Source organism: Cygnus olor, chromosome 5 (genome assembly GCF_009769625.2).
Source record: "Cygnus olor isolate bCygOlo1 chromosome 5, bCygOlo1.pri.v2, whole genome shotgun sequence".
Lineage (NCBI taxonomy): Eukaryota > Metazoa > Chordata > Aves > Anseriformes > Anatidae > Cygnus > Cygnus olor.
The window spans coordinates 63,486,824-63,501,954 of NC_049173.1; the positions used below are offsets into that span (position 1 = coordinate 63,486,824).

General features: G+C 38.9%; 1 protein-coding gene across 14 annotated transcripts in view; it reads right to left on the reverse strand.

The window, feature by feature from the left end:
• TRIM66 (tripartite motif containing 66) overlaps positions 1–15,131 on the reverse strand; it is a 49,235-nt gene that overhangs the window by 23,696 nt on the left and 10,408 nt on the right. For 9 of the 14 annotated variants that reach the window (XM_040559036.1, XM_040559035.1, XM_040559041.1 and 6 more), the window contains 9 exons: positions 12,436–12,539; positions 8,834–8,981; positions 7,168–7,300; positions 5,568–5,684; positions 4,464–4,578; positions 3,464–3,610; positions 3,205–3,322; positions 970–1,859; positions 8–169 (listed from right to left, as the gene is read on the reverse strand). In XM_040559036.1, coding sequence (XP_040414970.1) covers positions 8–169; positions 970–1,859; positions 3,205–3,322; positions 3,464–3,610; positions 4,464–4,578; positions 5,568–5,684; positions 7,168–7,300; positions 8,834–8,981; positions 12,436–12,539 — 1,934 coding nt within the window. Of the gene's footprint in view, positions 1–7; positions 170–969; positions 1,860–3,204; positions 3,323–3,463; positions 3,611–4,463; positions 4,579–5,567; positions 5,685–7,167; positions 7,301–8,833; positions 8,982–10,582; positions 12,115–12,435; positions 12,540–15,131 lie in introns of those variants that run through there. The other 5 variants (XM_040559037.1, XM_040559032.1, XM_040559039.1 and 2 more) reach the window with 4 other exon arrangements.

Genomic DNA, 15,131 nt, shown 5'->3' on the forward strand with positions numbered 1-15,131 from the left:
TTTATACCTTTCTCACTGGGTTGTAAGCTGATTGTTGCAATGTTGATTCAGGGGAGTGACTGCTGACCCTGGCTTCTTCATCTAATGACTGTGACAGGGAGGGAATATCACTTCTGTCAAGAGGAACTACAGGCTTCTGGACATCAAGTTCAGTGGAACTCTCACAGACCTACAAATCAAGATTAAGAATTAGTGTTTTCAAAATCTCAGTTAAAAAAAAAAGTAGCAAATTCATATCAACTCAGCATACACAATATGAAAAGTCTGGAAGGACTCTAAAGCAAAGATGTTAAAAGTAAATCCAGCTAGAGAGAAAAATGAAAAGAGAGAGATTTATCTATTTCAAACATTCATGGAAAAAGATCAATAAAGCTACTGAAATGTATAGCTATCCCCAAAACCTGCTCTTTGCTCCTGAATCTAAGCCGCTGAGAGTCATTCAGAGTGGGAACTCCACAGAGCTTACAGAATGGGAAATCTCAACCACCTTTCCAAGGCAATTCTAACTGTTTTGAATGAGTCTTAAAGCCATCTTATTGTGCCACCTTATCTTCCTTACAGAGTTTGTATGCCCACCACCAAGCAATTGTCCTTTTTGCAAAGGCAGAAACTCTGGATTGGGATTCAGAAGACAGGTTTTATTCCTTCTTTGCTATAAAAGTAAAGTCAGTTATTCAATTTTTCTGTCCTTTGGTTACCTACCCACAAAGGGGGAATGATGATGCTTTTATTCTCCCACCTGCTGCTTGCCTTGTCTACTTACAGATTCAGATATCTGGGATCCAGGTTGTTTATGCAGCACTTTACAGGAAATTTTGGACAGATCTCTATGAGACATGAAACTTCTGCTGATTACTAACATAGACAAAAAGACAACAAAGTTCAATCTACTTGAAATCTCAAAGGTGTTCCCCATTTCTGAGCTTACATTGACTAAAAGAAATAGGAAAGAACTTTTAGAGAACTTACTAGAGATTCATCTTGGATATGCTGCTGAACCGGGGCTGGCTGCCTCACTATGTAATTGATCTGACCAACTATGGTCTGTTGAACATGCTGAGCTGGCTTGGTTTGGTTCAGCTGCAAGCTGGACTGTCCTTGGGCCTGGAGAAGAAGCTCCAGATCCTTTTTCATCTCCTCCAGTTCAAACTGGTGGTGCATTATGTCCAAGCTCTGCTGGATGACTTGTTTGTGGGTGTTCTCATTCTGACCTGACAGTGGCGACGCTGGGGGCAGCTGCTGCTGCTGTGGTGGCTGCTGCAAGTGGTTAGACTTTATCTTCTGAAGATGGCCAAGCTGCACTTGCACAGTTGATGTTTGCAAAGCAGTCTGTGTGCGGAATGACTGTGGATGGCTTGTGTGAACTTGCTGAGCCTCATGTGATACAACAGCATAACCCAGAGGTGCAGTCTGCTGCAGCTGCTGGGGTGGTAAATGCTTTCCCATCTTCCCTGATGTATTCTCTGACTCTGATCGTGACTGTTGCTCCAGCCCAGCCTGCGTTAACTTCAGAGGCGGGGAAACATCCCTTTGCTCTTTGTCACGTTGCTGCATGCTGTACTGCAGAGGAAACTGCTGCTGCTGCAGTTCGGGATGTTGTTGAAAATTTTGATGGCGGTTTATGTTTTGGTGAGAAGGCTGAGCTTTGTTTGGGTGAGGTACACTGAGGCAGTGTGAGCAACACACAGGCATAGGACACTGAACTGCAGGTGGAAACTGATGTGGCTGACTATTCACAGGATCCAGCTGTGATGCTGGGGAATAGTGTCCATGATACAAGGATGTCTGTAATCCTTGCACATTTCCATAGAGTAGCACATCTGAATGAGAAATGTGTCCACCTTCCATAGTGAAACCTCCTGTAAAACAAAACAAAACAGTAAACTTGCTCACTCCTAAGATCTTCACAAATTTACGCAATAAAAATTGTAAATGACTGCTATTCGCTTTCTTCAATTCAAATGTAAAAGCAGTCCTTCAATATACCTCCAACATAAATTTTTCAAGATTTTTCAGTGATGTAAAATAACACTAAACTCCCTCTAATGTCCATGGAACTCATGATTGAAATACCAGCAAATGCTTTGAAAAATTACCCTCAACTTACATTATTTTAACTGATGAATATGGCTTATACTTTCATTTTTTACTAAACTCTGAGCACATTTTCTCATCCACAAGCACAGGTACAGAAGACTGCTTTCAGGGTGAAAGTGAGCAAAATAAAAGAGATTGATGTTATATACAAGAGAATCATAAAAGCTAGAAATAGAAATGACCTATGAACTAATCTTATCCATGCTTTTAACCAAGAGAAGATTATTCCCTGCAATACCTTTGCTATTGTTTTAACCCTTTTAGTTTTAAATAACTTAAAATGTGATGAGAACCAACCCTTTATAATATTGATCTACCCACCAAACTGAATTTACTGTAAAAACTCGCAGCAGTTAGAAAATTTATAGTTGCTGGGAAACAAGCTGAAAGTATGTGCATTCATTATATAAATAATATTGTCAATATTACACAGAAAAAGGCTTAAAGCCATCTTTGTGCCCATTAATTGTAAGCATCTTAAGCATTGTTCAGGTCCCAGGGCCACTGAGATACTAAAAGAGTATCTGTTAGTATTGCACTCTGAGGAGTGTAAGCATAGCTGAGACCAGCTGTCCCTGGGTAAGGCAGAGGAAATAGCACAAGGCTCACTGCAGGTAATCCATTTTACTCAGGATACTCCTAATGGGACTGCCAGAGTCACTGTGTTCTAGTTGCAGAGTTACTGCTTCCTGGGACAAAACTGCATTCAAATACATTCAGCAAAGTCAAGGCTGTTTAGTAGACAGTGATACTATATTTTAAATAATTTTAGTTAAAAGTTTATCCACTTAGCCCTGTACAGGGTTTTGATTAAACTAGTAGTTGTGTTCTTACATTGTGATTTTCTAAGATTATCAAAGATGATATTTACAGATTACATTTATAGGCAATGTTTATACGGTAACATTTATATAGAATGATGTCTTTTAGTAGGGGAAAAGCATAAAAGTTTTCAGCCACAATAGCATTACTTTAGGGCTGTGACAGGAAGATCAAAACTAGAATTCAAATAACAATAGAGCACTTCAGGGAAAGTACTATATTGTCTGTGTATATCTTGTATAACTTTGGGCACTTGCGTAATAAAGAACACTAGATTTTTCTTACCAAAATTGGACAGCTGTTTAGTCCAGTAGGATGGATCCCAAGTGAATCTGATCTTCAGTGGAGGGCCTATGTCTGTGTTACAATTTGTCTCTAACAAGCGCTGGATCTGAAATACAATCTGGTGACATATCAAAGGATTATGATTTTATTAATAGTTATAAGACCATTAAAAGTGTTTTATTTGAGAATCATTAAATCCTTAAAACAGTTCTCACATGTACTGCACAATTTCTCTTTATTGAGAAAATATTTCTCTTACCAGTTCTTTACTGAAGAGAAATGGGATGCTGTTTTTACTGCACACTGCCCAACTGATGAAGTTCTGCACATGTTCAACCTGTCTGCTTAAAACCACAACACCCTGCAGTTGCTGCTCCAATTTCCGCTTCCTTTCACTTGTGATTTTCTGTTAATAATGTGGAATAGGTAGGAGACAGTTGTCATCCTTCAGACACACATAATGCATACAATCATTGGAATTATGTTACACATAGACACTCTTATTTATAGTCTCTTTAAAGCACCAATCAGAGAGAGAAAGCAAATCCTGTTCAACAGATATATCCAAATCAAGACGAACAATGACTTCTTCAGGAATAAATGACAGCATTCTGGCCATGGTTTAGTAGAATAATGTAACACAGGAAAGGTGTAAACGTTTGATCAAATTTGAACCTGGACCTCTTTCTTGTCTATTACAATACACAAGAGAGGAGACCTAAGGAAGAATGTCAGCAGAGGGGAAGCACACAGTGTTTCCTCAGAATGGTCTTCCAGTCTCCAGCAATTCACGATTTAGGGACCACAAAGACAGAGGCTGTATCATCCTCCTCATGGTATTTTTTCTATCACATATTCTTCAACTGGACATGCGAAAACCAAAGAGTCAAAACTGCAGGCTGTTTTACAGAAAGTAGACCAGAAGGTCATTTTCAAAACATTTTAAATGTGGTGCTAGAGATCTTTCACAAATGAAACATGAAAATCAAAAGCTGGCTTGTTTTGTAATTACTCAAAATGTGCACATACATTCTCTGCAACTGTATTAGAAAATGTGAATAACACGATAAGCAAACATTTTGCCACTTCATCATTAATCTTTTTCAACCATTGATTTCAAATAAAATCCTGCAATAAAAAGAATATTTGAAAACATAAGCAAAGGGACAATAACATTCACGATCTATATTCTTCCATTGGCACTGGGATTTAATTTTAGTTTAATTTCCCAAGGTATAAAAGAAACTAGCCTTACTTACTTCAAGTTGTTCAAGAAGGATGTTTGTTCGTTTATTGATTTCATTTATCAAAACCATCTTCGCCATTTTGATTTGGTTTTCTACTTTTTTGTACAAGTGTTTTACTTCAAGCAACCTATGAGGAAGAGATACATATCCCTGGATGAGCCAACTGGTATGTCATTTATCCAGTGCTTGGTAGTTATTTGTTACATAATATTGACAAAGAACTCCAGTGAAAGTTGTACCATTTCCTTTAAGTTCTCCCACACTTCTCTCTTCAAACGTGATAATGCTGACTTGGGTCACCACAACGTAAGACAGACATAATACTACTAGAGAGTCTCCAAAGAAAGGCTACAAAGATGGTGAAGGGTCTAGAGGGGAAGATGTATGAGGAGTGGCTGAGGTCCTGGAGAAGAGGAGGCTCAGGGGCGACCTTATCGCTCTCTACAGTTACCTTAAAGGAGGCTGTAGTGAGGTGGGGATTGGTCTGTTCTCCCACGTGCCTGGTGACAGGACGAGGGGGAATGGGCGAAAGTTGCGACAGGGGAGGTTTAGGTTGGATGTTAGGAAGTACTTCTTTACCGAAAGGGTTATTAAGCATTGGAACGGGCTGCCCAGGGAGGTGGTGGAGTCACCATCCTTGGAGGTCTTTAAAAGACGTTTAGATGTAGAGCTTAGCGATATGGTTTAGTGGAGTGCTTAGTGTTAGGTCGGAGGTTGGACTCGATGATCTTGAGGTCTCTTCCAACCTAGAAATCTGTGTCTGTGTCTGTGTCCCTTGGTTTGTTCAGCCCAGAGCAGAGGAGATTGAGGGGAGGCCTCATGGCAGCCTGCAGCTTCCTGACGAGGGGAGTGGAGGGGCAGGCGCTGAGCTCTGCTCTCTGGGGACAGCGACAGGACCCGAGGGAACGACATGGTGCTGGGACAGGGGAGGGTCAGGCTGGGTGTTAGGGAAAGGTTCTTCACTGAGAGGGTGGTTGGGCACCGGAATATTCGTATTTCTTACCCTCCAAGAAAAAAATATATAGCATCAACTTTTATCTCTAGTAAACTCTATTTAGGAAAAATAAACACTGTTACTCGTCGTTCACTTTCATGAGAAAAATACACAACTACTACCTGTCTTCAATCTGTTTAGCTGAAACCTGAATTCCATTTTTTTTCTCTTCCACTTTAGCTATGACATTTTTCAGGATAGCTCTCTGATTTTGCAAAGCTTCATCAAGATGTCTGAACCTGCAAAAGAAAGGGAAGTTTTCACATCACGTTTTTTCTGCTGATAAGAAACTATTGAGAAGCTGGATCATGACTTGTTTTTTCTTTTATAGGCTCAAATAAAACATTGTTTACATTTACTGCTATTATAAAAGTTAGAGGGGAACTGCTGGAACTAGTGTCACTACAGCAGCATTGCACCACTAAGCAAAACTGCCCACTGCTAGATTTCAGCTGTTGCTCCATTAATTCCCTTGGGTAGAGTTTCTCTGCAGCCAGACTCCACTAAGGACTTGGCCAGATGCGCATCTCCAAAGGATCCATTCTGCCTTATCTGTAAAGCCTGCATCCCATGGTGAGAGGAAAGCAAACAGTCCTAACTACTGGACTTTTTATTGGACACAACTCATACATGACATAAACATAGATCTTAGCTCTTTTTTTTTTTCCTGGTAGAATAGTTCAAGTACAAAGGCATATATCTACTCAAGAAATAGAGGTCACTGTAAATATCTGATGGATTACCAGAAGGCCTAGGTTTAAATATTTTAAAATTTGTGCTTAAAAGCATTCTTTGACAGCCTGAAAATTAATTATTTACATTACAGAAGGTTCGCAGTCCATGCTGATTAAGGAGTGGACAATGCACGACTTGTTCAAAGGGGACTTAGCTGGACCTGAGCTTCCAAACCGGTACACTGAATACTCAGACGGGGTCATCCTTTATTTATCTGTGCCTACTGCTTACTACCCAACAGCTTTGCCTACAGTACATTTACAGTAGGAACTGGGCCCTGTAACCCAGACAATTCATTTTTAACAGTCACAGATACGGCCTTTCTCAAATTTCTCCTGCCTTCTTCCAAAAATAATTCCTGTGGATTGACTTTGGGTTCCTGCGTTTGAAAGCAGAAGCTATATGCCTGAAGCAGAAGAAATTGGTGTGTTCAAGTCAGTTAAGGGATCATGTCAGTCTGGACATGATCCCCTGCTTCTTTCCTACTGCAAATGCTGTGACAGCTATCCCAAACTTTATTGCCCTTCAAAGGGGCAGGCACATCTCACAAAAGGTCTGTCACAGTGTATAGGTAATTCCTTGCATGGCTCACACACATGTGCTAACAAACAGCAAGCTAAGCTACAGTCATGATGTCTTGGATAAAGACCAACAGACGTAGTTGGATTATGCTAAGTAGAGTTCAACTTGCAACTAGTTTCTCATGATCGTACTCAAAAGATACACGCATACACTGTATCTGGCAGATGATACAGTTGGGAAGGTACACACTGCTGAGCCCAGTGTATGACACTGTAAGGGCAGTAACCCACATGGTATGCTGCTTGGGCATAAGACAACTGAACTGAGTTTGCTGAGGCTTTGAAGCTGGAACTGAGTTTGCAATTTCAGCTGACAAGAAATGCAGATAGAACAGTCTTAAATCTATATTCACTATGTTTATATATAGGATTATGAAAAAGACATTAAGCAATCAATATCTGGTACCTGTGTTCCTTATGCTCTGTCAGAAGGCAGCTGTGGCAGGTAAGGATATCACAGGTCTCACAGAACAACTTGAGTGGCTCTTGAGCATGAATTGGACAAAACAAGGAAAATTCACTTGCCTCATCTTCAGTTGCTGGGGAACATAAAACAATGGCATCATTGACAAGAACTGACATTAAGAGTCAGTTGCCATACCCTCACATAATTTTATTGAAAACCTTGGTGTTATCTCTAAAGACTCAGATCCTGGAACAATCTGATTATATGAAGCAGGTTTTTTTGTTTGTTTTTTAATTACCATTAACATTACTAGCAGATAGGCATTTATAAAGGGACAAGGAAAAAAAGTACGATTGCATCCTCAAAGTTTCCTTGCTAAGACAATATCCTGTTACTTTTGACCAACACGAGAAATTAAACAAAGCATTCATCTTTAGAAAACATTTATACAAACTGCAAATGAAATAAAAACATTACTTAATTTTTTTGCTAATATAAAACAAGAAAAAAGGTTCAATTTCCCTACACCAAAGCCATTTTACTTATCTAAGTGTAAAAAAAAAAAAAAGAGGGGGCGGGGTCTTTTTTCCTAGGAACAGACAACTTGACCACAACTATCCAAGTCAGTTTCTTAAGAACCTCACCTGAAGCACAAGGAAACTGCAGTTGCCCTAAATTCTGAAACATCATTTGAGTCCTCATTTTCTACAGCCTATATTTTCTCTATTTAGGGTGGATAAAAAAAAAATCTCTCTTGAATAATAAACAAAGTTTTAAATCTCTCTTACTCTAACCGGTTGGTACCAACTATGGAAGCGTAACCTCATCGGAATAAAGTATAAGCTTCTATCCTACACTAAAAATAATACATTAGAAGCAGTAGGGCCCACCTGTGTTTGTTCCTTGTTCTATCCTCCTTCTTCTAAAGAACGAAGACAGGGCAACACAACTCCATATGAGAGCGAAGTGTAAACTTGAATCGTTTTATTAAATTTCAACACTCTTGTTTTAGAGTACAAATTGCTTACTTAAGTTTAGGTTAGCATACTCCTCAGTATTTACATAAAGTAAATAATGAGCAGTAATAGGAGATGATGACCCTTCTCTATGGATCATTACTATATAGGGATGAAACATTTTCCAGGGGGTTTCATTTGTGCTTGCTAACGGCAATACACCGATCACACTCAGGAAGCATGTTCTTCACTCCATGTTTGTGAAAGGAACATCCTATAGAGGTCACAGCCTTTTGCTGTCTGACTTCCCCTCCCACACCTTGTCCATAAAACACGGGAATTGCTTTATGGCAGTTTCCTGATGGGAACAGAAATACCGGAAGGGCAAGGACAACTGGTCTTGCAGCCTACCAAACCATAGCCCATCACTCCACAAATGGAAAAGGTACATGGAACAGACTGTCTTTGTGAGAAACAGATATCCAGGATTTCTCAAATAACATAGATTACTGATTGTGGCAAAGGCAAGTTCAGACACCTGAAGTGATAGAGAATCCCATAATCTCTCATTTACATGTATATACACTTTAAAGACACACTCAAACAGGACAGCACAGAACCTCTCTAACACAGAACCTGTGCGTGCTCCATTCTCAACTGAATAACTGATATGAGAACAGGCCTAAATATTCAAAGCATATCTTCAGTACCTGTGCAGCCCTTCAGGGATACAGACAGGAAGCGGTCTCCAGTTTCATTGCCATGTCTGTGTTCCTCTGTACATGTGCTGCACAACCACTTATTGCAGCTTGTGCAGAGACTGTGGGCAGGTCTCTTCTCTTTACACATGGAGCAGCTCTAAGAACAAAAAGCACAATTACATACATGGATAACAAATTAGACTGTACAAACTATCTTCAACAAACTATGATTCAGATTGGTAAACTTAGTATTTTACTTCGTTAGATTAGAGCAATTCAAGTGATTTTAGGAGCTCAGTTATTGTTGTAAAAGGGCCCAGAGTAAAATTACGATTCGAAGCTCTTAAATCATACTGTCTTTCTGTGCTCTAGCACAATAGTTATTTGTAGGTATGAAAACCTACAAAATCTATAGGCTATGGTATACACAACACAGGAACAACCACATACTCCTAATAAAAAAAACTTATTTCCTATACTCTAAAGAGGCGACCAAAACCAAGCTCAATTCACATACTGTTATCAACTGTAATGAACTGGAAACATAAGACAGACATGGGAACATCAAATAAACTGGAATTTGTAACTATCATCTCTATCAATTCAACTATTTAGGAAATGTCCTTTCTTATAGGCCATGTTGTCTGGAACTGTCACTAAAGGTGAAATGAATAAAGCAGCATATAAATGAAGAGAGTGATTTGATTCCTTTGTTATCCAGAATGACCTCAGCAGTTATTTCAAGGTGACTATAATGACACTTCTCTTAAAAAGGATTTGCATGAGGCATAAAATACCTTGTTGAAATCTCCTAACACAATGTTTCTAACATACTGTAGCCATGAATAGGTACTAATGGGCAGAGTGAAAATAATTATATAATTTTACCATATTCAAACCATAAAAGCTTTGCCACCAGTTTATCAAACTCAAACATTTCCTACACAGTTACAAAATATTTACTGTAGTTATACATAGTTCTTGAATATTACTGCTGTTGTCACAGCTACTCAAGTAGCTAATAATAGATGGCAAAGTGACTTCCCTATGGCGTGCTTTCTTTCTGTTGTGCATCAGCTTATCTTCACTATGGTTTTGTTACAATTGCATCCCCACTACTCTGACGGGAAACACAAAGAGAAGTATTTGGAAGTATTCAGCATACAGGCCCTGATGCAAGTCCCGGTGAATTTAAAAGTCAAGTTTCCCTTTGCTGTGTCCCAGATCATGACCTTAGAAATCCTGAGGGAAGAACAATTACAGTTCTTTCTTTGCTGGTCTTCTTAGTGTTAAATCACAGCTTTAATACTAAGTGGAATATCCATATCCAGCTCACTTCTGAGACTCATGTTTGGCTTAAAGGTTTTACTTCAGCACAAGAACAAAAATTTTTATTCCTGTTCATTTAAGTTTTACCATTCTCTTCAGTGGGGCTGGAATTTCCCAATTGATCTCTTATCAGCTCGTTGTTAAGAGTTTCTAAGTATTTCCCATCTCTTTCAACAAGATTTCTCTCTGACAGTAAGATGACAAAAGCAAATTTTTAAACGTGTTAGGTTGTCTAAGCAGGAAAGTATTCATGTAAGCCATTACACAGTTTTAGCCATTTGCTTCTCAACAATGTTTTCCAAAATGTACGTGTAACACTTTAAAACAAAAAGCCTAATATAACTTATATAACCAAAATGCAAAAGTATTCTGGGAAGCAAAGCCTGTTATAAAAAGAAGTGGCTAAGTTATAATGTACTCATGAACCACCTGCTTGGGAAACAGGTCACAAGTTCAGAGGTGCTCTGCCTTCTTGGTAATAACCAAAACTGCCTAATCACAGGTTTACCTGCCACCGTTCAGCTGTCAGACAGTCTGACTAGAGCTTATGTTAGCGTTATTTTTAAGTTGCAGAGCACAGAGTGCTCCCAGAGTTAGGTTATTTATGATGTAAAAATAGCCTTTTGAGCAAGGGATTCTGAAGTGAATGTTTTTGAAATTTCTGCAGCTTGTATATAGTACTTTCTATTCTTTATGCTTCACTATGTCACACATTGAAAAACATCTGGTTTCCAAACACTTTGTTATGAGTCTTGACAGATTCCCATTTGAAAACATTAGGTGAGTTAAGAAAATGATGGCTGTTTGGCTGTGCTTCAATTGGATGAGTTGGTGCTTCTCCCTTTGATATCATTCATAGCTTTGTTTTTGAGGGAAGGGTGGTTAAAAGACAGTAAGCAAGGCTTACTCTTACATGACTGTCAATAAAAAGGAAGCAAGCCCAAAACTATTAGGACGGATCTCAAGTCCCTCTAGGGTACTCCTCTGCTCCAGTGAGAATTCTGCTTTACTGAACTCCTCTTAGGACTCCTAAGGGAGTTACACAAAAGAAAAAGTTTCTTTTAAAGAAGGTCTAAAAAAATAATCTAGTGCTTTTGAAGATATTAGATATCCTCATTTGATTTTGTTTCTACACCAACTCTCATTGAAAGGTAAATGAAGTGAGTCATGATAATTAAGAAATCCCAACACATATATAACAATGGCAGTTCAGAGGAGTGGAAAGATACAGCTTCCATCCTACATTATAGCAAAAGTGTTCCCCTCTACCCAGTGGTTCTGAAACTGAATACCTAATGCAGCTATCCAGTTTCCTTAGGAATCAACAAAAGCACAGAAGAGACAGAGGTCCAGGATCTGGTTCAAAAGGTGAAGTCCAACATCCCTGCTTCTTGGGTACCAGTCCTTTGCTTTGGATCACGCTTTGGCTAAAGCAGTCAGCAGATTACAGATTAGTTTTGACAAGTTTCCAGCTGTTTTATCTCCCAGATACAGGTAATACTACCACATTCTGAAATTTCTCTTACTCATGCAAATAATATAATACTGTACTGCAATAGATGGATCAGAGATACACACCTTCCTCTCCCTTTCTCCTGGCATCACAAAGAAGCAGCAAGTAAAATACTGTGAGGATAGACCTGCTCGTCATCTGGGTATTTTACATAAGTGAAATCCATTTATGTACAGTGTCAATACACAGCCAAGATAGTAATCTTATGCTTCCCAATCATCTTTTGCATCCATTCCCCAATGAGAAAATGAAATGTGATGTGACCTTTTTTTTTTTTTTTTAAGTGATTAAAACAGACAATCAGAAAATGATAATCCCGCATAGGATCTAAAGGGTAATCTTGGTGTAACCATTAAGCCAATAGTCTTTGTTTCTGTTTATTTCGTGTAGAGAGCAGAAACAGGATAATGAGAAATCGAAGAGATCCATTATCTTCTAGATAATGTATAAACAACATAGAAGCAATAATTATAATATATAAGCAATAATTATAACAACATAAACAATAAAAAAATGTGTCACATAGATCCAGTTCTACATCACTAGTATCAATAAGTAAGTACAGAGTCAAAATCATTCTTCAAATAAAGTTAGAAGAGTAATACAAAGGCAGTATGTCCACCCCTCGCGGTGATGCAATTAAAGTGCTGCATAAGCAAAATGTTAAACAGTCTGTTGTTCAATACTATTTGTTCTGCTCATCAAACAATGTCAGTCTGGTAGTGTTTTAACAACTCACAAAGCACCCTACTTAGTGGTTTTCACTTACCTTTGCCATAGCTGAATTATCAGTGTGAAAGTCCTTGAGAAAGAAATTTTCAACTACATCTCTTGCAAAGCAGGTCTGTTTACACACAGGGCAGGAAAGGATACCTGCATTTAAAATAAATAAATAAATTAAACAACGCACAGCAGCCATGTGAACCAGGAAACGATATAAACCACACTTCAGTATTGCTGGCTTTTTTTTTTTTTTTTTTTTTTTTAAACATCAAACCAACACTTAGTTCCAGGAAGCTAGAGGCATTCTTCAAGCCTTAAGTTACTTGTGGCTAGATCTAGTTCAACACATACGGAAGAAAAACAAAGCAACAAAATCCCTAGAAATACCCTATAGTTCAGGTGATTTATCTCAGTATTTATCAAGGATATCCACATGTCTAAATTCCCATGAATTCATCAGGGCTTGAAGCTTTGATAAAAGCTGAGCTGCACCTTAAGCTGTATACTCTTGTTACAGAGTCTTGCTACTTGTGCTTTCCGATACTAGCTACAGTTCTTCTAGATCAGCTTTGCATTACCAGAGGTATACCAAAGCATAAAATACACATTGCCTAATACTAGTTTTACAGCACAGCATGCTTTCCAACTGAAGTCATAAAGAGGAGTAAAAAGATGTTAACAGAAGTAAAAAGTCAATATAAAAGTTCAAAGTTGCATAAGTAAAAGTCAGAATTGCAAAACATCCACTACAACAAGTTCACGGGTGACACAAAGTGATCAGGCTGTGTTCCACTGACACCCCCGAAGCAAAGCAAAGCGAGCATCATAAGCAGCAAAATCTGGCTCCACCTTCATTAGGTACGGTGTGACTGGGCTGAGAACTAACAGCACCGTTCAAGAAGTTGTCCATAACTGTATAACTGCATTTTTGTGTCTCTGCTATTTCATTCCTAGACTTCAGGGGCTAGAATTCATTCTGCTAGATGATCTAGTGCTTTTTTGAAAAGGGATGTGCATGTCTCTGACCACATTTCTGTAAACTACTGTAGATGTGAATCCAAACCTTTAGAGGTGGTGGTGTCAGTCTATTTTTACCTTATCTCATCGAGTCTTTTCTATATCTAATTCTTTCCATTTTGTTGAGAACAGAATTTTAATGCTACTCTCACCTTGTCAAGCGATCCATTTATGATAACTAAGAGAAATATTTTCCATGACTAAATGATGCAAACTCACTTAAAGAAAGTTTTTAAAAGATCAATTACAACTTTTTACTGGACTGACACCGTTCAATGTGCTCTCCCCTTAACTAAAATTATTTTTAAATAAGGAAGGTGACTTGGAGATAAAATAAATCTCAAGTCTATTACTCTTTGCATTAGACGGTTATCAGAGACACTCACGTTTTCCAGCTTGGTGTTACCTGCCTTTGCAATACAGCTCCTACAGTCCCTGAGCAGAAGCACAGTTCTAACCCTGAATGCCTACCATTTTCAGATCTCGGCTACTTTTATTTTTAACAAATTGCAGAGACACATAAAGCCCAAACCCTTCCTACATTACCACTTCTGACAAAAGCACTATACAGTCAGATGCCTCAATAAGTTCATTTTCTTTCATAAATGCTTTGGAAAAACACTTTGCATTGTTGCATCTCCTTTGAAAGAGGACATCTTCGAATTGCTTCCACAAGGCTTAGGCCTTTTTAAGCCCTATCACTGTAATGAAAGCAAAAGTATATTGTTTACTATTTTCCAAGGTTGCATTTACAACAGAACTGTGATTTGGCGACTCACGGGGCAGACTAAGGTCTACCTCAGCCTTGTTTAATTGCATTTCATACAACACTGGTGTTCACACAGACGTGCAAAAAGCAGGCGGTACCCACAGGTGGCTGTGCTACTCAGCTGCAAGTCACCCCTGGGGAAAAGGGCAATGCATGCAACTGCCAGTGCTTCGCTCATCTCCTGGGTATGTAACTTGAGACCTGTTTAAGGGTATTCTGGTGACAGGAGTTAAAAAGAGGCTAAAAAATTCATTTGATAAAGATGCCCATGACAGCGAAAAGCTGTAGAAGTCTCTAACTTCCTTCCCTTTGCATCCTTAATATTAGGAGTGCAGCTAAAAGGGTATCTTACTTACCTGCAATATTTGTAGCTAATCACCTTCATATGTTACAACCTAGGACAATGAGATGCTTTTATATTAGTCGCACTGTAACCTCCCTCTGCTTCCCCGAATTACGGTTCTGTGTCTTTTACACATTCTATTAACAGCTCGGTTCTCTAGAGAAATGTAACCACGGTAGGAGCACTGCAGTACTTAAGGCAAGATGTGTTACACAGACAGTGCCCTCCTACTCCTTGCAAATGGTGCGTACTACAAGTGTTAGTAAATTGCAGTGCTAATTCCTAGAAGGTGAAACCGTTTTCAAGTTTCTATGTGAGCACCTTACAAATCAACTCAGTTATAACAGCAGCAGCAGAAATACATGGATGCATTTTGATTGATAATCTAGGTAGCAAAAATCCTACTTTACAGGCAGCCTCTCAAGTAAGTCTCATAGGACACGCTCTAATTCTTGGTGCAGTGATAGGAAACCATCTACTGACTGAGGGAATTGCCTCTAGCCCTTTGAGACCTTGAACCAGTGTCTTACTCCCCTAACAGCACTGTCCAAGCAGTGCCAGTCCTTGATCTGGCTAATACAAAGAGAAAACCTCCATACTGAGACTACGCAGT